At 36.9% G+C, this 13568-nt stretch overlaps 1 protein-coding gene across 1 annotated transcript in view; it reads left to right on the top strand.

Moving 5' to 3' along the window:
- Positions 1 to 9957, top strand: part of LOC126977076 (delta(24)-sterol reductase-like) — a 38077-nt gene extending 28120 nt beyond the window's left edge. Inside the window, exons 8-10 of the mRNA XM_050825773.1 lie at positions 3925 to 4122; positions 6841 to 6972; positions 9065 to 9957. Coding sequence (XP_050681730.1) covers positions 3925 to 4122; positions 6841 to 6972; positions 9065 to 9268 — 534 coding nt within the window. The 3' untranslated portion in view covers positions 9269 to 9957. The remainder of the gene's footprint in view (positions 1 to 3924; positions 4123 to 6840; positions 6973 to 9064) is intronic.
- The last annotated feature ends 3611 nt before the right edge of the window (positions 9958 to 13568 follow it).

The raw sequence follows: 13568 nt of genomic DNA, 5'->3' as shown, positions 1-13568 counted from the left end.
ACAATTTACCGACGACGCTGAGAAGGCTTATACCGCGGTAATTTCTGCAGTCCTGTCGTGACCCTTTTCCCTTATACAATGGCACGATAACAGCTTTGCACCAGTCTCCTGGTACTTGCCCATTTCGCCAGCACAAATTGAAGAAGCGGTACAGCTGGCTAGCCACTATGTCCTGACCAGCCCTCAGCATCTCAACGGTAATCCTGTCATACCCTGCAGCTTTACCTAATCACATACTTTTCAATGCTTTCACTATTTCATCCATGCTTATCTCACTTTCATCAACATACATATTAGTTTCGATAGAAGCTGCCGGATGTTGTTCATGCACTCATGCACATTCTCTTTCAAAAAAACTTTCAAAATACTCTTTCCATCTCTTTAGCACACATTCTTCTTGCACAATGCTCCTGATCTTGACTCCTGATTATACTGAGCTCCGAGGTAGACGTTTTTCCTTTGGCTATTTTGATGGATTTCCAGAAGAACTTGATGTTTGACTGGAAATCTTCAGTGAGCCTCCTATCAAAATCATCCTTTCGTTCTTCTTTCTTTCTAGACACAACTGCTTTCGCTGCTGATTTTAATATTTTATACTTCGTTATTGCTCCCTTTATCTCGTCATCCGTTGATTTTTGAACTTTTTGGTTAGCTTTTGTTGCTAACCAATCTAACCACGCTTTCTTCTTTTCTTGCACCGCCATTTGTACCTATTTATCCATCCACATATTATAGTTATTTCTTCCTTTCCTTCTTTTAGCTACCCCGCATACCTCAACGGCAACATTCACGACCCCTTTCTTAAATGTCTCCCACAAATCTTCAATCACATCTATCTCTTCTATGCCTTTATTACCTTTTTTTCAGTTTTTCTACATACTCGTCTTTCCTTTCTTTTTCTTGTAGATTTTCCACTTTAACTCTGTCCAAAACACTCGTAGGCTCAGCTCGTCGGTGTCGCCAACGTTTAAAAAGGCCACGCATTCGGGCTATGACCAGGAAGTGGTCTCTGTCGAGGCTTACACCGCGGTATGCCCGAGCATCTAGTACTTTCTTTCTCAGACTTTCATCCACAATTACAAAATCAATCATACTTCTAGACTCACCCTCATCTCTTGTATACAAATGGATCTTTTTGTGGTTAAACATTGTGTTGGCCACGCAAAGATTCCATTCCAAGCATACTTCAAGCAGGCTTTTCCCATTTTCATTCACTCTCTCGTCCTCAAACGTACCCAGAACTCCTTCATACCCATCACGCTTTACTCCAACCCACCCATTAAAATCCCCTAACATCACGATCCCTTCATTTTCTCCGCATTTATTCAAGACCTCTCTCATGCTGTCCCAAAATTCCTCTCTCTCTTCTACTATTCGAGCGGAAAGAATCACACCAACTCCCTGACAGCCTCGGTTGGTTTGGTGGACTCCGGACCAGTATGCCGTGTAGGGACCATGAACCGTGGTGTGACATCCTTTCCTCTTCGTTTCATTTACACACATAATATCTATGGATCGTTCATCCATCATCTGACATACTTCATCTACTTTATCATCCACTCCTCCTCTTACATTCAACATGACATTCATTACTCTTTCAATCAATATTCTCGCATACACACTACACATTACCGTACATAAAACTATAACCACTGCCGTAGAATTATACCAAAAGCTAACCTTACAAGCGTTTGTGCATGGTCTGAAAGAACTATTAGGTTCACGTATTCGGTGCATGCGACCGGATACAATAGAGAAGGCATTGGAGTTCGTTCAAGGAGAAATCAAGACTTTATATTTTCAGCAGCGCAACGACCAATTACCAGGTGAACGCAGAGTGCAGTCTACGTCTTCATAATATGATAAGTAAATATCATACTAAGCCTTTAATTTTTACCACCCTCGCGGCCTTTCACTTTTAATTCATTCAATGTCGCACCAGGAACTCCAAGTACGCGCAAGACCACCAGTACCACTTAAGAGATAGTACTGCTCTGACTGTCGTACAAGCATTATTAATATTTTGCACGTATCACGGTGTCCCATTGACAGTAGTGACAGATGGTGGACCTAAGTTTACAAATAAGTTATTTTCAGAATTCATCCGGATCCATAAGATGCAACATCATAAAATACTAGCACATTCACCAAAACGACAATGGGATAGTAGAACGATTTCATTCCACTATCCTTGAACATCTCAGGATGCTGAAACTTGAGAAACGGAACGTACCAGCTGTTAATCTAATGCCTTATGCTATCTTACAAACAAACTCAATATATTACAATCGTCACGAAATAAAAGAGTTCTCATCGACGGTCTCGGTTCCGTCATAAAAAGCATTTCTGTTAATTTGGATTACACAGACGCGTGAAAGTACGATCTTGCACAATAATGTACAGAAATTAGAAGAAGAATTAAACAATCATGTCAGCTTAAATAAGATATATATTGTTTCCGAGAGCACTCAAATAATAAGTAGTATTGTTATAAATCAAGATAAAATTTATAAAGCATTAAATTTAATATTACGAAGTGACGCCAGAATGGACACAGACTTTATAAAATACGCACATCTGGCACAACACTTACTGATCTAAGGAGATAATGTAGGAGATCTGTGTGAAGAGTTACAGATCTTAGAAAATACGTTAACATTTATTCGTGCATCGAGCACTCCATACTCTATATTTTATATTCTAATAATTAAGTCCGTGATTTGAATTTAGAAATTTTTATGAAGTTATTTAATTAGGTTATTTTTATCTAGGTAAGCAAATAGAAATAGTTATTAAGGAACCGATTGTGGATCTTTTACTATACGACTTCTATAAGCTTTCCCTTGTTCCTAACAGAGACCTTAAGAGGCAAAGCAATCTCTAGCAAAGATTCTCGGTACATAGCGATAGATTGTCCGAAGTTGAATTCACTATTTCTCTGAGAATCGAAGTGCAACCTACAGAGGCAGGAAAAGCCCGATTCAGCTGCTTATTACTTATCAAGAACTCCCGCCATCCTGTTAATTAACGTCAGTTACTCTAAACAACGAAGCTCTGGAAGCACTTGATGACAAACATTACACCATAAGCTTCCCTATTCCAACAAAAGTAAAGATATCCTGCGGACAAGAACAGTATCGAATCCCACTGAATTGCAACTTGAAGGCAATGTCGTAAGATTAATTGAAATGCCTCAGTACATCGAACCAGAGCCTAAATCTTTACCAAAATTTATTCTCAATTCACCAAGTCTACACAAGCTCCATACTTTTAAAAATGATATAGCAACTCAATCATTGATACATCAAGATAGCTTCACATTACTGGATAGTAATCTATCACACGACAATACCCATTTACCTCATACCATTGTGTACATGTGCACTTATTGGAACTTTATTATATCTCCAATTACATAGAAAAAACGATACCAACGGAATCACGAAGACCTGCAGCGGCACCCCTGATGCAACCTATGCTGTTCTGGCAATTCCCGGGAAATCAACACTAGCCAAATAAAAGTTGACCAGCGACCATCTCGGAGAAGTCCTGCAATAGTCGCTGTTCTATGGGGAGATGTGTTACGCATAGCTAACCCTAGCGAACCGCCGCATAAGCATAGTCCCATAAACGTAGCACACGGCACTTGAGGCACGAAGCGCAAGCACAGAAGAAACGTCACTTGGCTGACATCATTGACGGCGGTTACCCGATCGTGGAAAATAGAATTGTATCCATTACTTGATCTAGTATCGATTTAAAATTATATATTGTAAATTAAAATTACTAATACATTGGCTGGCTGCAACCAACGTAATTAATTGTGCAATCAATATCCAAAAATATTATTTACATAACATAAGAAGATGGCAGGGAGGCATGTCAGGTCATAGGTTTCTCAATATCTGATATTATTTGTTCCAGGATATTATTCCCTTCGGCAACAACCCATTATTCCGACTGTTGTTCGGTTGGCTGATGCCTCCAGAGGTTTCACTCTTGAAACTTACCCAGCCAGAAGCAGTAACCAAGCTATACAATAAAGCCCACGTCATTCAAGATATGCTGGTGCCCATTAAGTCCATGGAGAGTGCCGTACAGCTGTTCCATGAGGAGTTTGAGGTATAAGACCGATATATTTGCGACGTTGGCTGTTTTTGGCAGTTGAAGCAGCAGCCCTAGCACCAACTGAAGTACATAGCTTGATAACTATAAGGGGCTAGACATCGACACAAGTCACGTCCCACACCAGTGCTTACCCCAGTAGCTCCAAAGCTCCGTAGCAGTGGCAAAGTAGCAAAATTTAATTTAAAACACAGCAGAACTTGTAGCTTTTTTAAATTACTACAAAACAGGAGGAGGTTCGCAATTCATTGCTATGTTTTTTTTATGTTTGTTACCTCAGAACTTTCGACAGGTTCAACCGGTTTTGATAATTCTTTTTTATTGGAAAAAAGCATATACTTCAAAAGAAGTTTGGTAAGCGTTTGGTTAGGTCCTGATTATGAGATCCATGTCAAAGTAACGGAACTATTCAATTCTAAGAAGCAAATTAATATTTATTAGGCCAAATCTCTTTTATGCTATGCTATGCTATTAGAGTCACCTACGGTAAAGTCATTATGGTCAAGTAATTGTCGTAGTTAAAGATGATCAATCGAACTCCTTAGCGACTTACAGTATCTGTGGCAGAATTTTTGTCTGTAATAAAATTGCAATGCGTTTACGTCCATTGCTTTATTGCAATATTTAGTAGATCTATACTAATTTTGTCAAATTGTTAGTTAGTGTAGTTCAGATTCACTAAAAATGTAAAAAAAAAAATACAAGCAACCGACTTGACTAAAACACAATTCCAAAATAATAGATAGAATATGCACTAAAAAGTATGAAAACAAAAAAAAAGTGTGAAAGTACTTTTTTTTGTTGCTAATTAGAACCTAAAACGGCGATTTTGTTACTTGAGCCATTTGCGAACACCCCCTACACTGCTAGTTTGTAATAAAGCTATCATATAAAAACAATGTGCATGTAAATCGTTGAATATATTGTTAACCGATACGCCAAAATTTATAACATTTCTTTTCACTTACTCGCGTCCATGATATTATATACAATAAAGAGGTAGGTATTGCACTAGCGCGCGCAAAATGTTGCAGACAAATTCAGACAATTATCGTAATTTCATTTACGTAGTCAGCTAATAGCAGCGAGTAAGCAGAACGTTTTCGTGGCCTGACAATAATAATCTAAAATGCCAACCTGTGTGTTAAGAAAATGTAAAAGTATGTTTCCAAGATATATAAGAGTGAAAGTATTTCATACCATACGAAAGTATATAAAAGAACGTCGTGTTTGTATTTTATCACGATTTTATTTCTTATTTACAAATAAATCTCGAATTATTAACGTGTTGGTTCGAGCAAGTTAGAGATTATGTCAACTGCAGCGCGACAAGGAAAAATAGCATGTGTCATAGATTAACCAATCAGAAGTGAAATCGTAGGAAAAATACATAGCGTTCGTACCCGCTTGATTGCGGAACTTGAACTTTCTTGTTAGTTAGTGAGCGTCTTTCTGAAATAATATTATGATGATTATAATAAGTTCTGGCTTTCAAAGTATTATACTAAAGGTGATAAAGAATGAGATTAGTAATAGCAGGCTATTTGATATTTTATTAGTACTTAATCTTGGAATATATGTAACGTACCAGGAGGTCTACTCGCAAAATCGACAACACGTTCAGAACGATATGATAATACTCCGAATATATCGCAACTACCCTGTCTGCTGCGGGATGATCGAGGTACTATATTTTAGGATAATTTAGGAAATGATGTAAAAAAAGCGTTAATGCAGTGAATGTAATACGAAATTAATATGTTTTAATAAACAAGTGCGTATATAGGTCGCTGAACTATTAAACTACAAAAAAAAGTTTTAGGGTAGGTAGCGGACGTAGACAGTAAGTGCTACTATGCTATGCTTACGTAGGAGTTTTTCAGTAACACTGCCCTTTCGGTATATTCCTTGCTAACTGTAGAAGAATCATCGGATCATTTTCTTCTTCTCCCATTATCTTATTGAAATAAACACTCAACAAAAAACTGATATAATATACAACAAATAAACATAGCTTTTTGGGAGCCGTCGTTAGTAAAATTGTAAAAATGGAACCCTTATTGTTAAAACATTTCGGGTTTGTTTTGATATGTCTGTATGTTTTTTATTATTTTATGTACAAATAATTTATATCAATATGGCTATATGTTATAATCAATATGATTTTTTTTTATATAATTTACTAATCAATAACACTTTATTTATATAAGTTACTAAGTAACTACTTTAAAACTTTTACTACATGAACTCATGAATGAATCGTATTTTAGGCATAAATCACGGTGTATGGTTAAAAATCATATCTGATGATGATTCTGTGTTTTTGTGATTCAAATACGAAGCAATTAGCAAATTAGACTTATCTCTTTTTCGCTAGCGATAATTGCATTTACTATCCTTCTTTGACGTGTACGAGTAATGTAGTGTGCTATGACAATTTATTTATTTAAAACCATTGCGACGGCTAATAAATACCATTTGGCTCTTAAATAGCTGAAATATGAAGAGCGGCAAGTGTCCTGTGATTTGAGATTTTATATTGTGGATATATTGTTATAAAGGCGTAATCGATGCACGTGTCGCTTGCCTCCGTAAAATATGGCAAGATAATATGTTATAGCTCCGTAAAGAATGTATGGCTCAGTGAGCATATTGTACTTAAAAAGGAAGCATAATTTAAAAATAATTTATAATAATAATAAATATTATTTTCAGGTTTACCCAATTTGGTTATGTCCCTTGAAAGTGTTCAATGTACCCGGGCAGCTGAAGATTCATTCTGATGACTGGCAAATGTTTGTTGATATTGGGGTGTACGGCGTCCCCAAGGCTAAAGAATTTGAAACGGTAATATTATATTCGGGAAAACAATAATTTGTAAACAGCACAATAGTTTTAAGCAAAGAGCATACTCCTACATTAAAGGCTGGCAACGCAGCTCTTGACTTCTGGTTGTTCGGGTATCCATGGGTCCCCCTCATATTATATATTTAAAAAAATATGGTAAAAACTCACAAATGAGCTTGATAGTGGTCAGTTGGTCACGTTACGGACGCTTTCAATAGTCATTAGTTTATTGTAGATTATTTCGAATACAGAGTTTGTCATTTGTCAATCTTATTTTCAAATCCATATAATATAGTATAGAAAATGCTTTTCTTACCAGTATTAAAATATCAATAAATGGTATCGATGAAGTAGCAAACAAATTGACCGAACGATCGGTTATTACAGTGATTGAAGCTCGAATTGAATTGAATTATAAATCTCAAATCGCAACTTAAGGGCTGGGATTCAAGGGTTAGCGACTTATAGTGGTGAATGATGAAAGCACCGCACTATCTTGTAATTTATATACTCGTAATATATTCGTGGTAATTCTATTTATTGATAAACTCTTAAATTGCTTTCTAAGAAACAATGATGTAGTTACACTGTCGGCGAATTTTTAAAGTCGGTATTTTACTATAGAGTTATAGTTGTAATGGTTATAAAATAAAACATTGCTATGTTCGAGGTACAGAGATAAAATTTATTTTTTTGAGTTATGGAGGGAAAATATGTAGCAAAATGGCTTGGAGGGATTCACTGATTATTTCGACTAATAGAGTTTTGATATTTTGAGTAATGGAGGTTTGGGTGTTTGGTGCAGTAAGGGAAGGAAACAAAACAATTTTTTGGGATTTGTCAGTTTTTAACTTATCGGAGTTCGACTTAACGAGATTTTACTAAGAATATAAGTTTCTACCGGTTTCTTCTGTTTATAATAATATATTATGTTATATATTTATGACTTAGATCATACGTCTAGATAAACTGTGACAGCTGTGAAAACGTCGAAAAAATTTTTAAGGTTGACTGTTAGCCCCTATTTTGAGCAATGCACGTAGACTAACACAAAATGACGTACAAATCGCGATTACTTAGATTGTCACTGGTGTTTTGCTGTTTTCATCAGTTGTCTATGTAAGGTATATAATAATATATTGTTAGGTTGTGTGATCATATTTATTTAAAGCTGTTCAAAATCGTGTTATGTGAGAGTTATTCTCGAACTCTCATACTTCAACTCGAGTGCTCGCTCCTCATAGATCGTCTTCATGAACATAAACCGATCTCGCAGGTGACACCCAGCTTGTTATTTTCCAATGCATATCGAAATCAAACTACCGTGTCATTTCATTTGGAAAATATTCCATATTTGTTTTTTTTTTTTATGAAAATAAGGGTCCAGACGAGCAGGAAGTTCAGGTCAGGTCATTTTAATTTAATATTGGATTTTTTTTTATTCAATCGCTTGGTTTTAAAAATGCATTTCAGCTTTACATTTTCGAGCGTAATTTGAATAAACTGAACGCCATTGTTTGTTGTTTTACCTATATATGTATAGGTTTGACGTCAGTTAGTATATTATGTCATGTGAACAAGTACCTGTGCATGTTTATTTGTTGATATGTGCTTGTTTACATCACCTGTCACTAGTCGCTACCCAGTAGAAACAAAGCCGAAATATGGAACGTGTCACAAACTACACCATAATAATCTTCGACTGTTATATCTATACATTACCGCATTTACTTCAGTTGTTTAAAATATTATTGATCAATAAGCAGCAATGTAATACATTGATTCAGTTTTTGTTATGTGTGTTGAATTTAGAACCCGATTCGGACAATGACATTTGACAAACGACTAAGGAGAAAAATATGCTTACATTGTCTTTAAGCACTCTTCTGCCGTCTCGCTATCAGATCAGCTATCAGTATGATATTATTATGTCCTTATAGGTGTGGTGTATAGAACATATAGAACATCATTGATTCTATAAAATGAAATGTGAAATTTATTTTTTTGATTTTGTGAATGAAAGTATTATTTTCCGTCTCATGAGATAGTACCCATGTTATCCCAATTACAAGAATATTAAACCATATTGCAGGTGTCATCAACAAGACGTATAGAACACTTCGTAACGGAGCAGAAAGGATTTCAAATGTTGTACGCAGACACGTACACAACTCGAGACGAGTTCAGGAGAATGTTTGAGCACACACTCTACGACAAACTGAGAGATAGCCTCCCGTACTGCAAGGAAGCCTTTCCAGAAATATACGGAAAAGTTAATAGAAACATAAGAAAATAAGTTATGGTTTTTGAAAAGACCTTAAGAATATCTTCATGCCTTTATAAACTGTTCTGATTGCAATTATGAACTCCAAAAATTGTTAATGTTCAGAAATCCTGTTATATTGACATCCATAAAATGAAAGACTTGAACACACCCATGAAGTAATATTTCTTCGGTATAGCAAAACAAAAATAACTCTTATATATAAATGATATTATGATAAATTGATTGTATAGATGTGTCGCGACAATACTGCCATAACATAACAAGTTAAAACTATTTTGACTCTATTATTTACAAACCTCAATGTATTGACAGTTTCTCATAAGAAAAAACAAACAGTTCACAACAAATTTTAGGTATTATAATGGAGTAAGTCGACACTATCCTGCTGACCAGGCAATGGTAGGTGTCCCTCACCGGAGACCTCTTCGGAGCATCTTATAAGATATGTCATAAAAAGAATACGTTAGTAAAACATCGCATAAGATCCATCACATTTCTGGTATCTGTGGAACTCGTGATAGACGTCCCAAACTAATCGGCGTTAACAGACTTCAGACGAATCTGTGGCAGCTGTGTCACATTCAACATACTCCTAGTTCATCAGACGCGGATATACAGTAGAAACCTGCCTAGATTCTGACATGATCCTGGAGCTCTCCGCGCACCGACGCCACCAATGTACATTAGCCTAAGGCTGACATCTAGGCGTACACACTGTACGACTATGCTTACGTACAACTTAGCTGAGTGTCATAAAACGGTAATTTGACTTTTGACTTGACTTAGCTTAAGCCATGCTTAACCTCAGTATAATTTCAGCTGTCAAATGACTATAAAAACGAAATTAAAGTTTATGTTAGCTTACACTCAGCTAAGTAAAGTGTGAGAAAACTCTATGTATTGCTTATAGATGTCAGCACTAGAGCTCATTGCCTCCACCTCGAAGACAGGAAATATGTATCTGGACCTCATGCCAGGAGTCCATCTGCATCGAACCACAATAAAGCGTCGTCTAGGTTCCTTGACTTAACTACAAACTTAATGACCGTTTTATTACGTATAGTTAGGTAATGGATTTTATAGTTTATTTTAGTTTTATTTGTGTCTAATTTTTAATTAAATATAATAATAATATTGTATAATATATATTATTTGATTCGTAATAAAGTGTTATAATGTAACCGTCTTGAGCTGTGTCATCAAGCAGACGGTACACCCCGCGCTCATTGCATCTTGGTTCACAATGCAATACATGTTCGTGAAGTGACGAATTATCAAACGCATACCGCTCAAGATCTGTATCATAGTTTTATTGTCATGTTTTCTGTGTTATAGTAAGTAGTGATTTTAATTATTAATTAATATTCCATAATTTTGTTTACCCACGATAATTTTTTTAAGTTTTTGTATTTAGTTTTAACTTTAACGTCATAAATAAAAAAAATATTTCTTTCTTTCTTTCTTTAACAGTTCACCGCTATTTTTCCGAAGTGTTCACAGCTGTCACTGTCTATCTAGACACATTAAATAATGAACCAAGGTATAAGAATAGAAAAGAATCGCTGTATTTCATATTATTGTTGTCTAACATTGTAGTTAAATATAAAATTATAGTTTGTACACTTAAGCAGCCACTATGTAAGTACTTACTTAGTTCACTCTAAGTGGATGACTTAATAATTGTTCAAGCGTTAAATTTATTATTTTAAAATTTAATTATTTATTAAAAAAATATATTATTTAAACATTCTCAAAAGGTGGTTCTTATCCGCGACGGAATTTAATAGTCAACCTTTTTTCTTATCCAAAATAATATAGATAAATTTCTTTGAATGGCAATAAATGACTACGAGGTGATAACTTACCCCTAACAGTGACGTAACACAATACAAGACGACACCCAGGTAGGTAAAATATAATATAAGACCCCGATAGCATCACACTGCGTCCGTCGTCCTAAGACTATACAATACTGGAATAACATTAAAATCAGACATAATATATTATAAAGCCAATATAAGGGTAGATAAGTTACTCTTATCTTTCGATTTGTGATGATGAATCTCGTAATGTATTCAGTACGACACACGGACACTCGAAACTGCACACAAGGAAAACGAGTACAACGGGTCGTTACGGAAAATAAATAGTTTTGCTAAAAACAGCTAGTGTTGTACTGAGCAGGTGTGTGTGTTAAGAACAGCTAGTGTTGTACCGTGCATGTGTTTATGTTAATACATATAGTGTTGTACCGAGCAGGTGTGTGTGTTAAAAACAGCTAGTGTTAATAAAATCAATAATAAAATAAAATACAAAAACCTTTTATTCCCATACTAAATTACAAGGTTATATGAAACTAATTTTAAAAATTTAAAAATACTTACAATAATGCCTCGGGAAATACCCGACAGCGAGGCACCTGTTGGCTATTTCTAGGAAGAGCCGCTCATTTGCCTCAATGTTTTTGGATGACACTCCCGTACATTCCGCAATAAGGAGGGGAGCGCAACGTCCACTGTGCGAGTTGGCCTGTGCAGCGGATGATCCGCCCTTCACCATTGTGGAACTCAGGGGCGGTTCATGATTTCAGTGCTCGCAAAGCTCCTGGATCGGACGCGTTTACGGCAGATATCAGTGCTAAAAGCATTCAAAGCAAATGAGCGGCTCTTCCTAGAGATAGCCAACAGGTGCCTCGCTGTGGGATACTTCCCGAGGCCCTGGAAGCGTGAGGCGTCCGTGGTTAGGTTAGGTTAGGTTTAAAGAAGCTGGGCGTCATTAATAGAGCACGACAATACATCAATTCGGCCCACGTTCTAGCGCTTTAAAAAGCGCAGGTCCAGCCACATATGGAGTATTGCTGTCATCTTTGGTCTGGCACACCCCAGTATCAGCTCGATCCATTTGACCGCGTGCAACGTAGAGCAGCTCTAATTGTCGGGGACCCAGTGCTCTGTGAACGGCTGGATCACTTGGCGTTGCTTCATTGTGTGTCTTCTACCGCATTTATCACGGGGAGTGTTCTGAAGAACTGTTTCACCCGATTCCTGCCACCGAAAATTAGGATATCTTCCCCATCATCTGGATGTGTGGCGGTCCTCAACAATGCGGTTTTCGAGGAGCTTTCTTCCTCGTACCTACTACAACGCTATGGAATGAGCTTCCTTTTGCGGTGTTTCCGGAATGATACCTTCAATAGTGCGTACACCTTCCTTAAATTCTTCCTGTCATTCCCCTGGTGTTGCAAGAGAATGTGGGCGGCGGTGATCATTTAACGCCAGGTGACACGTACGCTCGTTTGTCCTCCTATTCCATAAAAAAAACATTTAACTTCACTTCAAACTACGCATTTATATAAGGCACAATTTTGGCCACACATCAAGTCATGTATCACTGGGAGTATTAAGAGGAGTTGTTTAAGTTAATACCAGTAGCAAATACCACCGGAATATACACAAAAATGCGAACTTCTGAATCTGGTATGCGAGATCCTATTATTAAGAGAGCGACTCTATTACACATTGGTGGGCTTGGCCTTCAGGAGATTTTCTACAATATCCTGGAGCTAATGTAGCAAGCGGCGTTAATGATGACGTGGACGTGTATAAAATAGCGGTAGAAAAGCTGAATAATTACTTCACACCCAAACAAAGTCGAGTCTACGAGAGACACCTTTTCCGTCTCATGCGACAGGAACCTGGGGAGAACTTTGAAAAGTTTTTGATTAGGTTACGCAAACAAGCTGAGAAGTGTCAGTTTGCTAGCAAAGAGGAAAGCCTTATCGATCAAATTGCTGAAAAATGCTCATCCAAGGAACTTCGTAGGAAAATCCTTAAGGGTGGTGACAGCTTAACTTTAGACGATATCGTCCTAGAAGCCAATACATTAGAAAGCGTTAATAGACAGTTAGATGACTTCGATCCTAAGTCTCAACAGAGCCTATCCAGCAGCACCGTGAACGAGGTTGCAGAGAACAACGGCCCGGATGTAGTAAATAAAATACATACATCTAAACACAATGTCAAGTGCACGAGATGCGGGACCAGATGCTACCACACTTTAGGAAAGCAAAGGTATTCTCACGTCTTGACATAAAAGAAGCTTTCCACCAAATAGAGATACATCCGGATTCTCGTGAGATAACTACATTTATCACCGGCAAGGGTATGTACCGGTATAAAAGACTCATGTTCGGAATCTCATGTGCGCCGGAAATATTCCTGCCTGGAAAATCTAATATTCCAGATCCAATTTCAAGGCTTTGCGTCAATGCTGTCAGTTCACCAGAATTTGCTGATACCATTAACCAAAT

This window comes from Leptidea sinapis, chromosome 2, assembly GCF_905404315.1.
Source record: "Leptidea sinapis chromosome 2, ilLepSina1.1, whole genome shotgun sequence".
Taxonomy (NCBI): domain Eukaryota; kingdom Metazoa; phylum Arthropoda; class Insecta; order Lepidoptera; family Pieridae; genus Leptidea; species Leptidea sinapis.
The sequence above is the reverse complement of the archived record's forward strand: the minus strand, read 5'-3'. Positions and strand labels throughout refer to the sequence as shown.